At 36.9% G+C, this 22,679-nt stretch overlaps 2 protein-coding genes, 1 non-coding gene and 2 pseudogenes across 3 annotated transcripts; all 5 read left to right on the plus strand.

Annotated features, from left to right (window-relative positions):
• Positions 1–3,742: 3,742 nt before the first annotated feature.
• On the plus strand, positions 3,743–4,972 carry LOC114735914 (F-box protein PP2-B15-like). Its single transcript, XM_028923699.1, has 3 exons — positions 3,743–4,087; positions 4,170–4,288; positions 4,370–4,972. The coding sequence occupies exons 1-3, from the start codon at positions 3,830–3,832 to the stop codon at positions 4,827–4,829; spliced, it is 837 nt and encodes a 278-aa protein (XP_028779532.1). The 5' UTR covers positions 3,743–3,829; the 3' UTR covers positions 4,830–4,972.
• Positions 4,973–7,915: 2,943 nt separating this feature from the next.
• Positions 7,916–9,313, plus strand: LOC114735908 (F-box protein PP2-B15-like; annotated as a pseudogene).
• A 1,405-nt stretch (positions 9,314–10,718) lies between these two features.
• LOC114735924 (F-box protein PP2-B15-like) lies at positions 10,719–12,249 on the plus strand (annotated as a pseudogene).
• On the plus strand, positions 12,028–12,123 carry LOC114735926 (small nucleolar RNA snoR69Y). The gene has a single exon (XR_003739307.1). It is a non-coding gene; the product is annotated as a small nucleolar RNA snoR69Y (small nucleolar RNA).
• Positions 12,250–13,971: 1,722 nt separating the features above from the next.
• Positions 13,972–18,078, plus strand: LOC114735906 (uncharacterized). Its single transcript, XM_028923685.1, has 7 exons — positions 13,972–14,692; positions 14,763–14,880; positions 15,043–15,420; positions 16,545–16,823; positions 17,031–17,551; positions 17,689–17,816; positions 17,978–18,078. Exons 1-7 carry the CDS (start codon positions 14,517–14,519, stop codon positions 17,992–17,994), a joined length of 1,617 nt encoding a protein of 538 aa, XP_028779518.1. The 5' UTR covers positions 13,972–14,516; the 3' UTR covers positions 17,995–18,078.
• The last annotated feature ends 4,601 nt before the right edge of the window (positions 18,079–22,679 follow it).

A 22,679-nucleotide genomic window follows, 5' to 3' on the forward strand; every position in this document is an offset into this window, starting at 1 on the left:
TCTTAAATATAAGAGCCCAATTCATTTTATTTCTCATATTTATACATTTTGTTTCAAAGTAGCCCTTCTAACAATGATAGTTATAGTCAATACACTTGATTAGTAAGAATATTTTTAAAAAAATAACACCTATTTAGGATAAATAACTAACTCAACTTACTTTCTTAATCTCTTCAAATTAGTTAACGGACTCTTATAATTAGAACTAGAGGTAGTATTATTTTATCTCTAACTCTTTTTCCATCCAAGCTAGGCGTGGAGGGGATAAAAATAATTATCACATATACTTCCACATGTGATGTTAATTTACAGCTTCTCAACCTTCAATCCAACCGTTTGTATCAAATTATGCACATATACTGAATAATTAGATAAAATAGAAGTATAATCACGGAGAGTCCACTTTCATATCATTCTATATGTGTGCGCGCGCGCGCGCCTATATATATAATATGAATACCGAGTCTGAATTTTGAATGATGTTCAAAGGTCATAATTGGATTAGCCATTTGGATTGCGGGCCATGTTGAGCTGGGGTAGGCATCAGCCTAAGACACAACCCAACAAGTAAATGATTCCAGCATTTCGGCTCAAGGACTGGTTTGACTCCTGTTAACTCGGTATGAAACTCAGCAGGGTCAAACAATAATATTAGCTCCTGGTTTAACATTCAATTTAATTATAAATATAAGATTCTGATATATTTTCTCTCTTATATTTATACAATTTTTTCAAGATAATCATTGTAATAGTTGTATATATTAAATATTTTATCAAATAGTTGTTCTAGCCAATACATATAACTAGCAAGAGCATATTAGGAAAGAAAAAAATTTATTTATTACAAATAACCAACTTAATTAATTTTTTTAATCCATTTAAATTAATTAACTAATTTTTTTTATACATAATTAACTAACTTTTATATCAAGCGCCCGAACTATTATGTCATTTTGGGCTTGACGTTGTCTTAAAAAAAAGTCTCGACCCCGTTTTTTAGGCCCCATGAAATTTTGTAATTAACATATAACAGATAATTTAAGGAAAAAAAGATGTGATGACTGGTTAAGATGAAAAGTTATATTACTTTTATAAAAAATAAAACACAAGTTCAAATCCCTAAAAAACATACATATTGAGAGAACTTTAATTTTAATACTCTTTGCTCAATAAAAATTGGTTTTAAACCCAGAATGATTTAGAAATACTCTGAATTATAAATAATACTAATATTCGTGATAATGTTCACCGGGACGTCAATGATCTGTCTATTCCTTGCACAGGGTGATTCAACGAAAGCCCTATTTGCTAAAACCCAGCGGCTAACGGCTGGGTACGGAACTCAAGAAAGTAGACGAAATATATTTGAAACTCCACCAACATTTTAAAGGATGTTTCTATGTCAGTCCGTGTAGTTTATTACTCTTTTAATCTTTAATATAAAATATATTTAATTAATTTGATTAGATTTAAAAATTTAAATAATTTAGTTAATTATAAAAAGTATGACATATTTTTCTTCAAACACTATAATCATCTTTCTTAATATCCTTCATTCCTCACTTAATTGATTATGATTGAAGAAATATCCATAGGAATAATTTAAAAAAATTAATAAGTATAAGAAATAGATATTATATTTATGATCAAAATTAACTTAACAATTAGGTCTTATACTACCTCTGATCCTTAATATAAGACCCTGTTTGACTTTTATTTTGGTCATAAATATAAAACCCCAATCCACTTTGTCTATTATATTTATACATTTTCTTCCAAAGTAACCCTTCTAACAATAATAGTTATAGTCAATACACTTGATTAGTAAGGATATTTTAGAAAAAACAACACCTATTTAGGACAAATAACTAACTCAACTTACTTCTTTAATCTCCTCAAATTAGTCAACTGGCTCTTATAATTAGGACCAGAGATAGTACTCCCTCCGTTTCTTATTATAAGAGACATTTGATGCTTATAACATGTTCCTATATATAAGAGACACTTACAAGTTGTCTTTACTTTTTTGTGTTGATTTACTATTTTACCCATATTTATTATCTCCAACTCACACTCTCTCTCCCTCCCACTTCTCTTTCTTTTAATAATTTAATTGTTCTCTCTCATGCTCTCTCTCCTTATTAATGAGGGCATTTTTGGAAAAAAAATTATACTTTTTACACATTAATTGTTTTTAACTAATTTTAACTGTTTTTTTGATCAACGTACTTCGGTTATTTGTCTCTTATAATAAGGAACGGAGGGAGTATTAATTAAGGACCAAGGGAGTATTTTTATTTGAAATATACCCATATCCATTCTGAATACGAAAATTAATTAAAAACTAATTTTGATTCTAATTATAAGACGGAGTGATGAAACCTGGAGCTTATTTGGAACCTGGGCAGCAGCATCCTTTACCATGTAGGTTGGGATTTGGGATTGAGTGTTGTAGATCTTTAGACGCAGAATTGTTATGGCAGGATGATTATTTACAAGGGCATAATTGATGACAGGGACAGGAGTCGCGACTAAGCGGTCCCCGTGTCCACAATACCGGGCAAGAATGAGGACATGCGTGTCCAAAATGATCCATTTCAGTTTGAATTGTGATAGCATGTGGATGTATAAAATGTTGAGATGCAATGAAAGTGAGGTATTACTGGGTGATGACTCAAAGGTAAGATAGCTGTGCTAAGGATTAATTTATTGAATAGAAAAATATTAAGAACTGAGTTATGATCTAGTTAAAAATCGAGAGACCAGCTCATTCTTAAGAAACTGAATCATAATTGAGTTAAAAATTAAAAGATGATTAAATTTTTTAAAAAATGATTTAAGAAAATGAACACTAATGCTTTACAAATTATTAACTAGTCTTGTAAATATCTATAAATTACGAAATATCGAACTTATGCTGGGCTCACTGTATCCGATGGATATGGTCGGGTCAGGTGGCATGAATTTAGAATTGTTAACTGCACTCACAGTATTCACTTTCTGGCCAAGCTGGTAGGGAATGCTACCTAGCTAGATCTAAACAATCCATTTAACAATAGGTTGGTCGTAAAAATATACAAGTGTCTTACTCACGTTCTCCCATTGATAACTGTTTAAATTCATATTTACAGCTCATTTTTTATTTTTAAAAAATAGAAACGCAACTGTTATTAAATTAATTTTTTATTCTCTGTTAAACCTGTTAACATAACTTTATTAACGAGCCTATCATTCTCCCTGGTATTAAAATTAACTAAAGAATCACATGCCGCTTCGTAAATTGAAGAGGAAGCTCCTATGCGCCTTCCGCCCTTCCCCGTATATGCACTTCCAAAACAGGCGTTTTTAAAAAATGAAAAATAATCCAATGCAAAGACCGCCTCCGCAAATTGACCCTAGCCACGGTGTGTCAATGCCAAAAATATAATACTACCTCCCGTTCTAATTATAAAAGCTAGTTGACTAATTTAAAAAGATTAAAAAAAATTAAATAGTTATTTGTAATAAATATGTGTTGTCTTTCCTAAAATGTCTTTACTAATTAAGTGTGTTAATTAGAATTATCATTATTAGAATAACTATTTTAGAAAAAAAATATAAACATGAGAAATAAAATATATTAAAATCTTATATTTAAAACTAAAATAAAAATCAAATAAAATCTTGTATTAATTAGCGGAGGTAGTATAATAATGGAACAAACAGGGGGCCATTGGAGACTGGCGAGTTGCTATATATGGAACTCCCTAACCGATTCCCCTTCATTCTATTCCTATTCTTTTATTTTGAACCTTCAGACAACCACTGTCCCCCTGTCCCACTGCCTCTCATGTCTAACATCCATACCTTGCCGGAGGACTGTGTCTCCGCCATTCTGTCCCTCACTTCTCCGGTGGACGTCTCCAGATTCTGCTCCGTCTCCTCCTCTCTCCGCTCCCCTGCTCTCTCCGATCTCCTCTGGCTCTCCTTCTTGCCCTCTGACTACTCCGACATCGTCTCCAGGGCTGTCGCCCCTCTTGTCTTCTCCTCCAAAAGAGACCTCTTCTACGCTCTCACACGTCCATTTCTCATTGATAATGGCTCCAAGGTAAACCCTGTTAAACTTAATTTATTTCTTTCAACTCCTTCTGTCCCTCTTCCTTCTCTATTTTTCCAGTGTTGTGTTGCAGAGCTTCCAGTTAGACAAGTGGTCTGGTAAAAAATGTTATATCTTATCAGCTACGGAATTGTCTGTGACGGGGGGCGACGACCCCATGTTATGGAGCTGGACGCTCATGCCCGAGTCAAGGTCTCGCTATATAAAATTCTTTCCATATTCCGTCAGCTATACTACTTTGAACCAGCCACTCTGACAAGAATGAATTTACAGGTTCTCGGTGGTGGCTCATCTCAGAAGAGTGAGCTGGTTGGAAATAGAATGCAAAATCAGAACTGGGATCCTCACACCCAACACTTGGTACGGGGCTTATCTGGTATTGAAGGTGTCTCGTGGAGCGTATGGTCTGGACAGTGCTGCTTCGGAAGTAACGGTGGAAATGGGAAACATGGTGAAGAAAGGGAAGGCCTATCTGTGCGAGAAAGACGAGAGAAAGCAGAAGATGGAGAGTCTATTTTATAGTAACCGGAGAGAGATGTTGAGGGGGTCGTCGGCGAGGGAAGAAGATGAAAAATACCCTTCGAGAAGAGAAGACGGGTGGACGGAGATCGAGTTAGGGGAGTTCTGCAGCGGGGAAGAAGACCGAGAAGTGAAGATGAGTTTGAGGGAAGTGGGATATCAACTAAAAGCAGGACTTATCGTCGAAGGCATTCAGTTCAGACCAAAACCATGATCACAGTACCAAACGCACCGTGTGAGAATAGGTCCACAGTGTATATGCTCCCCCTGCGTACTCCTGTTTTGTCTTCAAAAATTTCAGAGCATGTAATTATTATTTTTGTTCAATAATATCTTGTTAAATGGAGTGCGTTAAATGCTGGTAAAAAAAAAATGGAGTGCGCAAATAAAAATATCCAAGATTAAGTGGCGGACAAAACTGGAAAAAAAAAAAACATGATACATGAATTTTACATTTTTCTTCACACACATATAAATGGAGTAGATGTGTACTATGAGTATCTTTTTATCTCTGATTCTTGATACAAGAACTCATTTTATTTTTATTTTTGTTCTAAATATAAAATTTCAATCTATTTTATTTTTTATATTTATTTATTTATTTTGAAAAAATTCTTATAATAATGATAGTTTTAACTAATACACTTAATTAATAAGAATACTCTAGAAAAAATAGTTTCTATTTATTATAAATAATTAATTTAACTAATTTTTTTAATATATTTAAATTAGTTAACTAATGTTTATATTAAAGAGCAGATGTGATGTTGCTTTTATCCTCGTCTTCTGTTGTTCGGTAAAGCCATGACACATGCTATTTCTCCAAACGGTGGGACTCAATAATCGACGCGGTTTATTAAACCATGTCTCAAGTCCCATGAATTATCCATATAGAAACTAGTTTTTCATTTCTACCGAAATTTGCGCAGTCGAATCCCGGAACCAGGGGGCCAGGATTGATTTGCACGTTCTGACGCACCATTCATATCATTTTTAAGATTTTCATTAGCGTAATTTCGAAGTTTCCTAAATAGCACAGCGGATTAACGAGTCAGAGAACTGCTCACAGTCCTGATTGTCACTGTACGTGGCACTGAGTGGTGGTGGGTCACTGGTCCTCCCTGACGAGGGCATCTATGCTAACGGACTCACAACTTTTGAATATTGAATCGTTCATAATTACTTGATATTGAATTTGAACGGCTTACACTTGATATATATATAAAAACAATTATTTAAATATAAATTAATGAAAAAAATAATAAAAAGATAAAATATTAGATGTTTCAAGATTTTATTTTACACTCACCGTGAGGAGTTAAGAGAAATGGAAGGGAGAAAAAATAGAAAGAAGCGGATCCATCATCCAAGTCTCCATGATTATCTCCTCGCATCGTTCCTCAGAATGATTCACAGTCCGACTAATGATCATAACACGGTCCTGCATTTAAAATCGCTTTCTAATTTGGCCAGTATTCTTCGGGCCAGCAATATTATAGTTTAATCAGAGCTTCTCCTTTCCTTTCATTCTATTTATTTATTGATTACGGATTCAATCGTTTACTTTAACAACCAAATGCAAAGGCGACGTCATAAAAAGTGTTGTTTTTTAAATGTCAGACATGTGTAATGAATTATAACTTGTTCCGTCATAATATCCTAGTGAGAGAATTTAATTAATTTAGATGGAAGCCTGCAAAACAAAGTACCGCGAACTTAATATTTGATTATTCTTAACATCTTAATAAGAACGCACCCTTGAGGAAAGAAAAAAAGGAAAATTATGCATAGATCTGGCTGAATATTCCCATTCATATAAAAAGTAGATAGAGAATCGACGTCCGATTCCCAGGAGAAAACGACATCGTCGTTACAAACTTAATTATAATGAATGTTTTGGAAAAATAAATAAATAAAACAAAACAGAGAAGTTGCGAGATATCTAGTACCAGCACCCACCATAACCTTCCTAAAATGGCAGCCCATCCGAGCTTGGGAGGGGACTAGGGGAGGATAAGTTTGGGTCTGCGTCAACCCAACACGGTATAAAATATTCTTACTAATTATTCGATGAAATATTTAACATATGTAACTATTACAATGACTATCTTAAAAAATAGATATATATGAAAGATAAAATGGATTAGAATATTATAGTTAAGACTAAATTAGAAATCAAACAAACTTTTATATAAAAAACAAGTATATTCCAGCCACCTCGGTTCTCTTGTTTGTTCTCATCCTCATCGCATCCTGTCGTCATCTCATGCTCAGATTCATTGATCCCCTTTGTCTTTGTCAAAATAAAATCAAATATAAATCTTTCTAGAATTTTGCTAAATAATATAGAATTCCTTTAATTTTACTGATCAAAGCAAAACAATTTTCCTCATTAGGACGGTGGAAGTGTTTTGATTGTTTAAGTATGAAGTCTCAAGTCTAAATCTGATCATTCTATATAATTGCAATCGTGGTCTTACCTGTGACGGCGGAAACAAAATGGTTAGCGGCTGATTCAATTATTACGAACCCAGATTTAGTTTTGATGGCAAAAAGATGTAATTTATGAAAAAGTCCATAAGTGTTATTAGCTTCTATCTTAATTACACATTTTATTTATAAAGATGTAATTTATGAAAAAGAGTCCATAAGTGTTATTAGCTTCTATCTTAATTACACATTTTATTTATAAATTATAAATAAGATTTTATAATTAGGATAAAAAATAGTAGCAGGAAATCAACTGATGTTATGCCCATGACAACTTGCTGCTGCGGGCCACGGCCAGCCAGCCAACGCCGAAAATGGAACAACGAGACAAGGAGTGAATCCGTCGGCTATGTATGGAAGTCCCACGGGTTCCCCCTTTACTTTTCAAAGCAGTTTTGGTCTCCTCATGGGTAATGGTAACTGTGATATTTATTATTATAATGAAATTTATACTATTTAAATTAAAAAATTTAATTAATAATTTTAAGTGAAAACTTACTTTTAAAAAATTTTACAGTTAAAAAATTATATTTATTTTTAATCATTACTTATTAAAAAATATAAAAAAATAAATCTCACTATTTATATTAAATTTAAACAGCTACGAGATGTGATAATTTTTTTTTTTTTTTCAATAGAAGGGCGCTCAAATATTTAAGTAGCTAATCCTAAATCCCAGTCATGAATACCTATCCCCTTCCCCATGATATTCTAATCCTTCCTTCTCTCTCTCTCCCCCCCCCCCCCCCCTCCTCTTCATCTTCCTTTTGCCTTCTCGTCAACGTTGCCTCTCATGTCTAACATCGAACCTTGCCGGACGACTGCGTCTCCACCATTCTCTCCTTCACTTCTCCGGCGGACGTCTCCAGATTCTGCTCCGTCTCCTCCTCCCTCCGCTCCCCTGCTCTCTCCGATCTCCTCTGGCTCTCCTTCTTGCCGTCTGACTACCCCGACATCCTGTCCAGGGCTGTCACTCCTCTTGACTTCTCTTCCAAAAGAGACCTCTTCCACGCTCTCACTCGCCCATTTCTCATTGACGGTGGCTCCAAGGTAAACTCTCTTTACTTATTTCTTTCAATTCGTCCTGTCTCTCTCTGTTTTCTGATTTTACAATTTTGTATTGCAGAGCTTCCAATTAGACAGGTCTTCGGGTAAAAAATCTTACATCATCTCTGCTAGGGAATTATCTGTCACGTGGGGCAACGACCCCATGTTATGGAGCTGGACACCCATGCCCGAATCTAGGTCTCGCTCGTTAAATTCTTCCACACTCCTTCAGCCACTACTTTCTGAGAGTGTACTAATTAAATGAATGAATTTGCAGGTTCTCGGTGGTGGCTCATCTCAGAACAGTCAGCTGGTTAGAAGTTAAATGCAGCGTCAGAACTGGGATTCTGACACCCAACACTTGGTACGGGGCTTATCTGATAATGAAGGTGTCTCACAGAGCGTACGGTCTGGACAGTGCAGCTTCGGAAGTAACGGTTGAAGTGGGGAAACGTGGTGAGGAAGGGGAAGTCCTATCTGTGCAGCAGATGCGAGAGAGAGCAAAAGATGGAGACTCTGTTTTATGGGAATCGAAGAGAAGAGAAATGTTGAGGGGGTCGCCGGGGACGGAAGAAGATCAGAAATTTCCGTCGACGAGAGAAGATGGATGGATGGAGATCGAGTTGGGGGAATTTGACAGCGGGGAAGAGGACCAAGAGGTGAAGATGAGCATGATGGAAGCAGGCTATCAATTGAAGGCAGGGCTCATCCTGGAAGGCATTCAGATCAGACCAAAGCAGGTTTGACCAAGACGATAATGACAAAACCGAACGTCACCAGAGAATCATCTGCAGTGTGAACTACCGAACTGTAGTTTCTATGTTTTAATCCTCATCGACTTTGGTTTGGTAAAGCAAGAAACACGTTACTTCTCAAGTTATTGAGGCTGATTTCTCAATAATGTGGCCATACAAGTAGAAGCCAAAGTGATTAAATCACTAAACTATGTCCCAGCGCCCGCAGAGCAGATATAGAAATTCATCAATGTGCGCAGTCGATTTCCGGAAACAGGAGGTTTGATTTGTTGTGACGCACCCTACAAAATTATTCTACGATTTGCATATACTGTAAGTTCTGAAGCTTCGGATGTAACAGGGCCACAACTATGTGGTGGGTCATTGAGTCCTTAATAGTAATTAAAAGCTCATATGTGTCGATATACCCACAACTTTTGCACTTAGGAGGTGTTTGGTAATCCGATACACGAATCTAAAAAAATATTTGAATGAAATTAAAATTATGATTTTAAAAGTGATTTTATAATATACAAAATAAATATGTGGATGAGTTTATATTGATTTACAGAAAAGTGTTTTTAAAAATTACTGTTTTTATCCCAAACACCCTTGTATAAGTGATTTTATGGTGGTTTCAAAAGTGATTCTTACAGTTGCTTGTAAAATTAATTTTAAAAATTTGATACAAGCCCTTTGTCGTCGCGCTACTCCCTCTCGCTCTGTGCTGGTGGCAACAGGACACATCAATTAATAATTTTGGTACATGAGGATGTGATTCTTAGTGTTATAATTCCCTGCATAATCTTTCACAGAAATACATTAATTTATAAGGACACCATAAATGATTTTAGAGCATTCTAAAGACGCTTTAAGATTCAGGTGAAAAAAAGAAGACGACGTCTTTAAGAATTATAGTAACCCGATCTCTGTGACTTTTAATACAATAACCCGATACGCAATTCTTCATGAACATGCTATAATTTATAAGAAAATAACACACACTTTCACCAAACGGTTTGTGCCGTTCCTTGTAATTTTATGGCTTTCTAAAAGTGCCCTCAGGTATTGTTGGGAAATAATCTCTGTGACTTTTAGTATTATGATGACTCTTTTGCACAGCCCTTCATAAAAATGTCTAAATTTATGAGGATGTCACTTTTCGAAAATCACCTTCTTTTTTTTTGTTGAAAACATCCCAACGCTTCTAGCAGAAATATCTTCTGATGGCGTGCGGTTGCAAATTCATTCTATTCTGTTTTAGCCATCCAAGCCCACCTACGTGTTTTAGGAAAATTATTATTATGAAGAGATTTTTGTAGCTATACGATACAACTCAAGTCGATACATATCAATTTGGTTTGTGCTACTAGATAGGAAAAAAAAACCGTCCAGATAATTATTCGAATAAAAACAAATGATCCCAGCGAAAATGAAATAGTCTCTGGCTGCTTCAATCAAGTTGACACCCCCTAAATTATTATCTTTATTGTCTTTTTTCGAAAAAAGGTCAGCTTGAAAGAAAACGCCAAAATGCAATACCCTGGCAATTGATAACCGCGAGTGCCTTGGAGATCGATGCGACAAATTTAGAATTTCAAAAGTGACCTCTTCGTCCTTGATGATGATTGTCTACAATTCGAAGTTTCTCCTGCTTGATGAGTTGTGTGTGAGAATGACGCTGACCTTAAAAGCAATGACCTTCAAGTGTTCTCATACATGTGCTCATGTGTATGTCTCATGTCGACATATTAGCGATATGCTTGGATCAAGCACACAGCATAAATATTAAATAGAACTTTTCACCTGTCATCTATGTCAGAAGTTGACTGGTCTGCATCGTCCGATGGAGGTTCTGCCCGATGATTGTTTTGCGCACATTTTGTCCATGACGTCTCCTCGAGACGTTGGTAAGTCCTCTCTTATTTCGTCCATGGTGCGATCAATGGCGAATTCAGACATTATCTGGGAGAAGTTTTTACCACTCCAACTATCATGAAATTCTCTCTAGGCTGGTAGCTCCCCTGATCTATTCCTCAAAGAAAAACTTGTTTCTCAGTTTAAGCAAACCCCTTCTAATTGATCAGGGTAACAAGGTAATGCAATCTCCCTCAGATGAAAATCGCAGGCAATATGTTAACCGAATTAAATAGCGAGCTCTGAGTTTATCTTGGTATCAATATGATAGAATTAACGGAATACTGAAAACTTGTTGATGAAGCAGATATTCTCAATAGAGAAATCAACGGGTAAAATATGCTACATGCTGAGTGCGAGAGAGCTTGCAATTGCGTGGGGAAGCAGCCCTCTGTATTGGTCCTGGAAACCTTTTCAATCCTCAAGGTTTGTGCATAATCATAATTTATCAGATCTCGTAATCTCAACTGAAGTTCATTTCCAAAGTAGGGTCTGAATTGGAAAAATGTGCGGAGCAGATTTGCAGAAGTAGCTGAACTGAGAACCATATGCTGGCTAGAAATCAGGGGGAGCATGGACGCCGCAATGCTATCGCCGAGAACGATATACGGAGCGTTTCTGATAGTGAAGTGGCGGATCGAGCATACGGATTGGACTCGCTGCCGTCGGAGGTGTCGGTGGAGTTTAGTAATTTCAAGTCAAAAGGGAATGTTTATGTGAGATGGCCACTGAAGGAGAAGGAGGCGAGAAACAGCGAGAGAACAAGAGGCTCAACCTCAGGAGGAGAAGGGAGATGGCCTTGTAAGCGAGAAGACGATTGGCTGGAGATAGCGCTGGGGAGTTTCTTCAACGAAGGCGGGGGAGATAATGAGGTTAGAATGTCCTTCAAGGAGGTCAAAGGCGTCCATTTGAAAGGCGGCCTCATTGTTGAGGGTCTTGAGGTCAGGCCCATTACATCGGACCAGGCCTTCACCTGATCTTTTTTTTTTTTTTTGCCGTTTCTCACTCAAACCTAACCCTAGCCCTAGACGTTCTCTATAAATACCAATGTTTTTCTCTTCCAGCGTGCTTCTTCTTCTGCGGTCCGCGTCTCCTTGATCTTCTTGTTTTATTTGGGTTTATATGTGAGGGGGTTATTTTAAATTTCTAATGCAAGCAATCTGTTGATGCATTCGGATATAGATGCGATAAGGTTATTTGAGTGACCTGCGTGGTTGCCAATGGGCCAGTTGCGATGATGATATTTGTGTTTTCCCAGCTCACTACGAGGCCTTTCGCAAGGTCTGGGAGTATAACTTCTCACATCTATCTGAGCTTTCCTCCACTTATCTGTATGTTTGATCAGTCTTTACTTTCTAAGTTAGTTAGTTGGATGATCTTGGACTCTACGCTGATACGACGATGGATCTGAAAATAAACAACAATCCTGATGTAGTGATTTTACTACGCCATCTGTGGGTATTTTGTGAATGACATCCTTTGAACAGTAACCATTTCCCTGACGGAAAAGGTGGTATGCATATATAGACTGGTGGGTTTTGTCTCATACGGTGGGACTCGTAATTGTAAATGATGATGGCCATCGGTCATACTGAGCGTTGTATCAAAAAAAAAAAAAAGGCCATAAATCATAACGAGCGATTTTCACGCTAATCGGAAACTAAACTCGTCAAGGGCGCGGTCAACAAATTACGCTATCTTCCTCTCTTCTCACCTGCTTCCACTTCCGGGACGACAACGGCCAACAGAGTAGAGATAAGCAATTATTTTATTATTCTTATCGTCTCTTTGCCTCTACGGTAACAATTATTTAGTTTAAATTCAATGTCAAATCTAATTACGATTTTGCCGGAAAATCTAATTATGTTAATTTATATCCTATAATTTATAATTAGTTTATTATAAATGGTTTTGGTGGCAAAGAAATGGTTTTTTAAATACATATTCTTACAGACTGGTTGATTAATAATAGGAAGGCAGGAATCACTGGACAAACACAAGCCAACAAAATCATGACTATTTTAGTTGAAAGCTGTGCTAAGAAAATGGACTTGTTTTAGGGCCCTTTCTCTTAAGCTCATAGAAGGGCTTTGATATTTATAGTGTTCGGAAGAAAGTGTCTTTTCACTTTTATTTTTGATAAACCAATCAAAACACTTATTCCTCTACAAAATAAATAAAAAATGAACATCTCCCCACAACTCATGCTATTAAACTTGAGATTATGTGGAGGGGGAGGTTGGTGAATACCACGCATTCCAGATTTCCGGTGCTCCATGGCGGCAAATCAGAGGATGGCGGTGGAGGCGGAGCACTCTAACTGACTACCAGCCGGCTACTTATGCCGCGGACAACTCTTCACATTCACGTGTTCTTATTGCTCTCCCATCCTTGATACACATGAATTCCATCCGCACCACAGCACGCCACGTGTCGTCTTCTTTTCCCTGGGGAGGTTGGTATATTTCAAGCACTGGTGTGGGTCCCCATCTCGCCACCCAATCTCTTCTCTCCCCTCCCTCTTCACTCTCGTCTCTTCTTCCCCTGGCATGCTTTCATCTGTCCTCATTCCTCAATCCTCATTCCCGGCCTTCAAATTCACTCCACTTTTTTTATGAGTGATTGGATAAAAATCAAATCATAAGTAATTTTTTGATATATAAAAAAAATGAGTAAAAGAGTTTATTTTAATTTATAAAAAAATATTTTTGTACACATCCAGACACCTTTTTAATACCATACCCTTCTCTTTATTCTCTCATTACATCCGTCGACCCACCTTCCCTTCATTTATTTCTTCATAATAATCTCACTTGATCTCGCCAAATAAAGCAATACAGAATGAATCTTGTCAAGAGGAGCTCAGCGTATTATCATACTCATTGACGTTGCTGTCTCGTGTACAGTAAATTGAGTAGTGCAATTATGCAAGTCGCGCGTGTCTCCACTTTTCTCTTCTTCATATTGACTTTTCGATTTTGATTGCCGTAGAAGAATCAACATATTAATTCCTAGGATGCTAGTACGAGTCCGGCGAATCAACGACGGGTGGGGTTCATTCATTTCATAACCCCCTATATTTTAACCAAGGCGGCTACAAACTCGATATGGAATTTGATCAAAACAAATTGAGCAGGTGATCAACTTCATTTAAAAATAAATAAATAAATAAAAGGAACCAGAATAAAGACGAGGAGTTGTCTGATTTGCGCACAGTCGAGTGTCGCAAGGAGTGGGTGTTGAATGGGCTTTCACGTGCAAATCAAGTGTTTTATTGTTAACGGTGAGCGTTGAAGTGATGATTACACTTTAAACAGCACTGAATGGAATGATCCAATCTAATCTGCTGTCCGCTTCCCGACACATCCACGATCCTCCTCACACAAAAGCTCGTGTCTCATCCTTTATTCCCTTTGCTGCTCAACGTCATCTTTTGACCGCTTCTCAAATCAATCAACGCTTCTTCCTTCTCCGCTCTCCACTCTACGCCGGGATCTAAAACATTTGGAGTGACCTTTGCATCTTGGTTCATCTCCATACTCCAATGGTAGTTGCTGACGCTCTTTTGGCAGTCGGTGGAGGAAGTTATTGCGACTCGGCTCTGTAATCACCGTTATGGTGTTTTCAATCACAGTTCCATCTCTTCCACTATTTCGGATTCCGCTGATCCCTTTTCCTGCGGTCCTCTTACTTTTAGTCTTCCTACGGTAATAATGTCGGAATCCCAAGTTTCAACGAGAAGCCTGACCGAGATCCCCGATATCGCCGCGATACGTTTCGGTCTGGATCTCGTGTCGGCTGCCAGACGAAATATCGGCTTCTTGAGAACTGTCGCCGACTTTCACCTCCTCCTTCACCACACTTCCACCCTCGCTGAAGCCGTCAGAAGGTCGACTCTTTCAGCCCCCTTCTTCTCATCTAATCTCATGGTGGCTCTTGACGGATTTTCCTTTTCTCAGGTATCATGAGTTGTGGATGCCCTTGATTTCTGATCTGACGCCGCCTGGTTCATCCCCTCCCATGATTCTTCCTCCCTTCGATGTCGACTGGGTTTGGTTCTGTCACACATTAAACCCGGTAGGTTCTTTCTTCCCTCTAAATAACGGGCAAGAAGCTAAGAGTGGAAGATGGAGGAAAATTTGTTCGTTGCTTTATATGCCCGCAATTTGCTCTTACTTTTGGTTATCTTCACTTCAATTGAACTGAAAGTACTGAAGTCTAATTTTGGAAATGATTCAGGTAAGTTACAAGGAATACTGTGAGACGAAATTCTCAAAAATCATAGGAAGACCGGCAATTTTCGACGAGGAAAATGAAGAGTACGCGTTGATGAGATGCCGTGAAATTTGGAACCGTAAATACCCGACAGAGTCATTTGAGAATGAAGCGAATTCAGATTCCCTGGTTGTTAAAAATGAAGATGACTTGTTTCAGGAAGTCGCAAAGCATAGGATGTTGCACTCTAAGTTTCCAGAGTCTTACAGGTCGGAGCTTGTGTACTTAATAGCTGCAAGACAGAGATACAAGGCATTTTTGCATACGGTGCAGAGGTTCGCAGATGGGTCTTGCCGTTTGGTACCTACTTCGGACATCATGTTAATGTGGCTGACCCACCAGGTGTGTTAATTACTCCCACTTGTTGTTTTCCTTGTAGTTGTTGGAATAGCAATTTGGGCATCTTCTACAATATAATACTTGCCTTCTTTATGTTATCTTTTGAGCCTCCAGGTCATGGTCCTTTTTTTTTTTCGATTTGATTATCCTTTCCTCCAACCAAAGGTTTTAGGCACAACGCATGCTAAGTAATATTTGGTGAAAGATGAAAGATGAAAAAAAAACAAAGAAAGAAAAAAAGAAAAGGGAAATACTAGCGAAGAGCTGGAAGAAAGTAGTTTTGCGTCAGATACCTTTTCTTGCTTGTGAAACTGGAATCTTCAAGGATGGGCTGAGAAGCTAAGTTGTTTTTTTTTTTTTTTTTGGGGTCCGAGAAACTAAGCGAATTTCAAGAGTGACGAGTCCCAAAAAAGAAAAAGATATTAGAAATTGAGTCTTGTCCGTTTTCTGTTTGTTCGATAACATGTTATTTTCTAATATAGTAATTTCAGAGAAGTGACACGAGTTGACTTTACATTTATGTCAAAAACTATCAGAAAACTGATTTTGGCAACCTCCAAATTATGGTTTTAAAAGTACTTTTTCGCAAAACGAGACAAATTTCTCCACATATTTATTTCATAAACCATAAGAACACTTCTGAAACTATGGTTCGGTTTCTATCCAAACACCTCCTCAATGAGACGTCCCCGGTTCAAAATTGGAGTGGGACAATTTGTTTGCTACAATATTTCCTTCCTTGCCCAAGGCTCCGATTTCCGGCACCATCACCAAAAACATTAAATAAGGTTTATAGGCTTGCAATGCTTTATTAGTTTAAATTTTCACCAATTAGTCATTGAATGATAATTCTCATCAATACTTATTGAAGGCATCACCTCAGCCGTAACTTCTACTTTTTGGTTAAGTAGTTCTATTTGACCATGCTGAATCGGTAATGGAAAATTGAACACCAATTCTTTGAGGAGATTCCTGAATATTAGTTTTATAACTAATCTGATTTTGGCACATTTTATAAAATATTCACTTGTCTACTAATTTTACCTTTCTGATTGATTATCTTTATACTTGCTTAGTTTTCTCCTTGAATGACTCTATTAATGGCTCTAAAATTCTGAATGGAGCAGAGCTACCCAACAGTGTATATGGATGATTTAAAAGCGTTGGGCTTGGAGGATGATATGTGGAAGGTGGCAACTTTATGGGAAACCCCCCAGGAAGAAGATGTTAAAGTGACCGAGGAGTTATGGGACAGGGCATTTAACCAACCTTATGAGAAAGCTGGTGGAGGGGTGGCTTTTGCATTGGATAAATTTGCAACAGTGAACTCTCCAGTCTACTGGGAGGAATCAGACACAGATGTCAATGCAAAATACAAGTCCATGCTTCCAAGATGTTTACTTGAGGTCAATTTTTTGTTCTCCTCCTCGTCCTCTGAACTGTTGTGATCCCTCTCACGCTTTCTGGTCTCTTGTAGTATCTTTTCCTGTCCTAGAAAGCTCTACCCGAAGCCGATGTCTATATGCTTTGTATGTGGCATTTGAAGCGAAAAACTTCATGAAAATACATGAGCACATTATAATGATAAAGTGCATCTTGACTTTACGATGCAGGTTTATGTGTTTTTGAGGCTTAATTCGAGGACAAAGGCATTGCAAAAGGATATAAATCGTGATTTCCTACGCCTACGAGTGGTGAGGTGTCATAGTGAGCTAAAGCTGGATAAGGCCTTCTCCAGTCTCCTCTTTGATTCATGGGAAAAGGCCTGGCAAATTTACTGTGAGTTTGGGACCAAGGGAGTCATACTTGAGCGTCGTGGTCATGGGGGTAACTGTATAAGAAGAAGTAGCCTCCACGACACTGTGACGTTCCTCTGGAATGACTTGTTGAGAGCTAACTCTCTGACTTTGGAAAAGGAACTTAATGGGCACGTGACTGTTGTTACTTCAATTTCCCCACCGGTTCAGGCTCCATACCTTTTGAAATGTGTGCCCGATCGAGTCACAGATGATTCAGGGGCAATGATTTCTGAAGTGATTCTAAAGATGAATAATTATCGCCCTCAAGAGGGTCGTTGGTTGTCTCGCACAGTCCTTGATCATGCGGGGAGGGAGTGTTTTGTCATCAGAATTAGGTGAGCTTTTATAACTGTACCTTGGTACTCAAAAATAATTGCTAATTAAGGTTAATACTCAACTCGATACTTCCTACTGCTTCAACACCATTTTGTGCATGTTTTATTTAATTAGAAGGGAATGTTTTGAGGTGCAGGGTAGGAGGAGGGTTTTGGAGAAGAGGAGCTGAAACTCCTTCAACTGTGAAATGGGAAGATAGGATCATAGAGATACGAGAAGGATCTTGGTCTTATGTGGCTTCAGGCTCTATCGGGAGGGCTCCTGGTATGTTTTGTCTACGTCATAAATATTATAGTCTTTGATAGCGGTGTTTGTCATATCGTTTCCTTAATCATCTTGGGGGCATCGAATAGGTTGTACTATTCATCTTGTGAAATCAGATTGGTTCAGAAGTAATTCTCTTTTATTTATTTTCTTCTGTCTAGTGCAGAGAAGGTGGTAGCCACAGCAACACCAAAAGAACCGGGAGAGCAATGGAAAGCTGCATGGCATTTTTCAACAGGGGATGAACTAATTATACGGTGGGAAGCATCACTGTCATTGTCGGGTCTCAGCTTTAGTTTGACAAATCAAACATCTCCAGAGTCATGGGTACAGAACAGACTTTCTCAATTCAGCTACCATTATGAAATGCACAGTATAACAATATTTATTCAGGTTCTTGAAGTTGGCCTAAATTATAAACCTCGATTGCAGGTGAAGTTATTGAAAGGCAGGCGAAGGCAATATCAAGTAAAATCAAAATCAAAAAGCAAAGGTGAAGAAACCCAAACGGAGGAGGAGGGGGAAGAAGATGAGGAAGGATTTGTAACACTTGTCCGTTTCACAGAAGAGAACCCAAATGGAAAAGCGACGGCTCTTCTGAATTGGAGGCTATTGGTTGTTGAATTATTGCCGGAAGAAGATGCAGCATTGGCGCTTCTCCTTTGCATTTCAATACTGAAAAGTGTATCAGAAATGAAAAAAGAAGACGTGGGAGGTTTGTTAATCAGGAGAAGGATAAGGGAACAGAAGCGTGGAACTAGAGATTGGGGTTCTGTTATGCTTCATCCATCTTCATGGTCCTCTACTATTGATTCACCTTATCTTCAACCCTGGTATTGGAATGCTGATGCCGTCATGGCTTCAAATGTAGCAGACCGTCTCAAAAGGCAGCCAACGCTAAATCAATCACCGGTGGAAGGCAGTGACAAGTTATACAAGCATGGACTTCTAAGTTAAAGAACGATTGCTCCACACAGCAGATTTTGCCGCAAACGAAGAGAAGATTCGTTCTCCGTTATTTATTTTACCTTTGATCCTGGAGCCAGTTGTTGATTTAAGTCATTTTTTCTCCACAAAGCAAATGGATTCCTTGTGCATATTTAAATTTAGATGTCATAAAGTCTATTACCAATGTAAATGAAGTGAATTTTGACTGAAACTGAGAAGTGTTTGGAACGACCGCATTTGGGGGGGGGAGTGGGACAATGGACGAAATCGATCAAAGCACTCCAAGCAGATGTTTTCTTTGTTTGGTGAACAAAATAGATGTTGTTCTTATCCCTTGCAGACATTATTATCGTTGGAATAAGAAATGAGTGGAGTCTTGAAAAGGATGAGAAATCGGTGGAAATGGCGGGTGAGGCCTCATGGTGGAGCCCACTTCTAATAATACTGTTGTGCTGCCCCATACTTCAAATTTCCTTAGGGCCTGTTTGGTTTGAGGGGAGGGAAGGTTTCATCCTCACCTTGTTTGGTTTGATTAAAAAGGAGGGGAGGTAGAGCCGGGAATCAGGGCCGGCCCTTCAGGGCTGGCCGGCTTAAAAGGGCCGGCCCTTCAGGGCTGGCCGGCTTAAAAGGGCCGGCCCTCCAGGGCTGAAATTTTAAAAATACCCCAATTTGCTAGGCCCGGCCCTTAAGCTACAGGGCCAGGGCCGGCCCGCGGGCTTTTGGCCCGTTTAAGAAAAAATACTATTTTTTATATTTATCATATTTTTATAAAAATAAATCAATGAAATTATTAATAAAAAACATAAATATGAATAAAATTAAGTCACATATAAAATATCATCATATATAAATATTCATCAACATCTAAAACATTCATTAACAAGATAACAACATCTAAAAGTTTTATCTATAATGCAATTGTGCAATAAATAAACACTATTATTAATCTTTTGAAACTTCATCATCACTATAATTAATTACTTTTCTTCATAAGTATACTTTTCTTTCGTAACAAAAATATCAAGTTTTTCTTCTTTATAAGAATTTTATTTTTAAATTTTGCAATCTAACTATTTTTTACTTTAATGTGAGAAACATTGCTGTTAAAACTCATGAATTTCTAATTCAAATTATAGAATCACAAGTTATATAAGTATAAAAATATTCTATTATCAAATATATATATATAGTTTAAAAATATCAACGCATATAATATAAATCAAATCATTATTAAAGTCCAAATTAACCCATTTTTTAAAAATTTAATTGGATAAATTATTATCTAAAACTAAATTTACTTTTAAAATGATAATAATAACTAAATATTTGAAATATTATTAACAATGTAAAAAATTAATAACATTAATATTATATAAAAAAATTTTAAAAATAAAAAATATAAAAGGGCTTAAAAGGGCCGGCCCGTGGCCCTCCAGGGCCGGCCCTTTTAAGCCCTCAGCCCTCCAGGGCCAGCCCTCCAGGGCTTATGTTTCATTTTAAGAGAAAAATATCAAGCCCGGCCCTCATAATTTCAGGGCCTAAAAGGGCCGGCCCGACGGAGGAGGAGGGGGAAGAAGATGAGGAAGGATTTGTAACACTTGTCCGTTTCACAGAAGAGAACCCAAATGGAAAAGCGACGGCCCTTCTGAATTGGAGGCTGTTGGTTGTTGAATTATTACCGGAAGAAGATGCAGCATTGGCATTCTCCCTTGCATTTCAACACTGAAAAGTGTATCAGAAATGAAAAAAGAAGACGTGGGAGGTTTGTTAATCAGGAGAAGGATAAGGGAACAGAAGCGTGCAACTAGAGATTGGGGTTCTGTTATGCTTCATCCATCTTCATGGTCCGCGACTATTGATTCACCTTATCTTCAACCCTGGTATTGGAATGCTGATACGGTCATGGCTTCAAATGTAGCAGACCGTCTCAAAAGGCAGCCACCATTAAATCAATTACCAGTGGAAGGCAGTGATAAGTTATACAAGCATGGACTTCTAAGTTAAAGAACGTTTGCTACGCACAGCAGATTTTGCCACAAACGAAGAGAAGATTCGTGCTCCGTTATTTATTTTACCTTTGATCCTGGAGCCGGGGGTCGATTTAAGTCATTTTTTCTCCACAAAGCAAATGGATTCCTTGTGTATATTTAAATCTAGATGTCATAAAGTCTCTTTCCAATGTAAATAAAGTGTTTGGCAAAAAAAAGAAAAAGTAACTAAAGTGAATTTTGACTGAAACTGAAAAATGTTTGGAACGAACACATTTGGGGAGTGACAGGAAAGAGTGGGACAATGGACGAAATCAATTAAAACACTCCAAGTAGGCGTTTTTTTCCATTTGGCGAACAAAATAGATGTCGTTCTTATCTCTAGCCAACATTATTATTGTTGGCACGAAAAGTGAGTGGACGCTAAAAAAGTTAAAAAGGACGAGAAATAGGCGGAAATGGTAGGTGAGGCCTCATGGTGGAGCCCACTTCTAATGATAACTGATCAGTTGATAAGTTGAGGAGTGCCGTTGTGCCGGGGCTGCGTATTATCGTTTGAAACCCAGCAAATTATATATGTATATACAGATATATATAAAGTTATAAATAATGAGATATAGAGTAAAATATATCGATTATTCTTTTATTTTATCTCAATTACAAAAATTTTTTTATTTTAAAAACATGTAAAACCTTTCTTACAGCTAAGACATACGTTACATAAACCTTCTTTCTATATTTAATATTTTATTTTCATTTACCTAAATTGTTAGTTGACCGTTAGTTTGATTTTAAAATTTTTTTTGAGGCCAAAATACCCCTTTTAAATTTAATAATTATTTAGACATTTATATTTTCTAAAAACTGTTTTTATAAAACAAAAATTAATTATTTTTAAAATTTATTAATTTTGATCTGAATCATAAAATTTTATAATTTTAATATTTTATCACATTCATTGGAAATTATTTACTTTGATTTTTTTAAATTATAAAAATATATTTCAAATAGATAGTTTTTGTTTATCATAAAGTTTAAATGATATAAATTTAAAATTTTTTATAAATTATTTAAATTTATAATTCAAAACTTTTAAATACATCTTTGTTACAAAAATTTATAAACATATTTAGTCAAATATATATTTATTAAAAAATTGGTTAAATTTTTAATCTAATCTTTGATATTTATTTTAACTGAATGAAATTGATGAAACTGTAAAAATATAATTTAAAAATTTATTAGAATGAAAAATAAAATAGTAAATAAAATAATTTTAGTTAAAAATAAGATTTTTAGAATCTTTTTAGAATATTATTAACGATGTTAAATAATTAGACTGAACTGTATATTTTTAAAATAATTTTTTTTTTTTATAATTGATACAAAGTGGAAGGGTATTGAGAGTATTTTAATAGGTACGGTCATTGCGGTTTGGGTCTTACTGTGGGGGTGGCTGCCCACACGTGTTATCGTATCAACGTTTGCCGATGGCTCATCGCTTCCTTCGCTCGTCACGTACATGCATCACCAATGTCCGTCACATCCTTTTCCAAATCATACGGTCATATGTTTTCCTCCACCATCAAGTCTTTTTCTTACTCGAAGTGGTCTAGTCTTCTTCCTGCGCAATGGCACCCTTAGGGCTATTTGGTTTGGTTTGAGGGGAGAGTAGGGTAGGGAAGGGGAGGTTGGATTTCATCCTCATCTTATTTAGTTTGATTAAAAAGGAAGGGAGAAATGAATATTTAATGATCTTTTGTTTGGTTCAAAAAGAAAAGGAGAGGGATAGTAATAATCAATTTACCATTTTACCCGTATATATTAGCGTATATTTTTTATTGATATATTATATAAATTAATTTACATCTTAATTTAAATCATATAATTTAATAAAAATTCAGTCTTATCATGTTAATATGTGCAT

The sequence above is a fragment of the Neltuma alba genome, unplaced genomic scaffold, assembly GCF_004799145.2.
Source record: "Neltuma alba isolate B1F8T4 unplaced genomic scaffold, ASM479914v2 tig00013260_pilon, whole genome shotgun sequence".
Classification (NCBI taxonomy): Eukaryota; Viridiplantae; Streptophyta; class Magnoliopsida; order Fabales; family Fabaceae; genus Neltuma; species Neltuma alba.

What these genes read in the sequence shown, in the direction of transcription:
- LOC114735914 (XM_028923699.1), top strand. Translation starts at nt 3,830, where the DNA reads ATGTCTAACATCCATACCTTGCCGGAGGACTGTGTCTCCGCCATTCTG. An exon ending in TCATTGATAATGGCTCCAAG is followed by an intron (nt 4,088 to 4,169) that starts GTAAACCCTGTT and finishes GTTGTGTTGCAG; the next exon opens with AGCTTCCAGTTAGACAAGTG. An exon ending in ACGCTCATGCCCGAGTCAAG is followed by an intron (nt 4,289 to 4,369) that starts GTCTCGCTATAT and finishes ATGAATTTACAG; the next exon opens with GTTCTCGGTGGTGGCTCATC.
- LOC114735906 (XM_028923685.1), top strand. Translation starts at nt 14,517, where the DNA reads ATGTCGGAATCCCAAGTTTCAACGAGAAGCCTGACCGAGATCCCCGAT. An exon ending in TAATGTGGCTGACCCACCAG is followed by an intron (nt 15,421 to 16,544) that starts GTGTGTTAATTA and finishes TGAATGGAGCAG; the next exon opens with AGCTACCCAACAGTGTATAT. An exon ending in TGTTTTGTCATCAGAATTAG is followed by an intron (nt 17,552 to 17,688) that starts GTGAGCTTTTAT and finishes TTTGAGGTGCAG; the next exon opens with GGTAGGAGGAGGGTTTTGGA.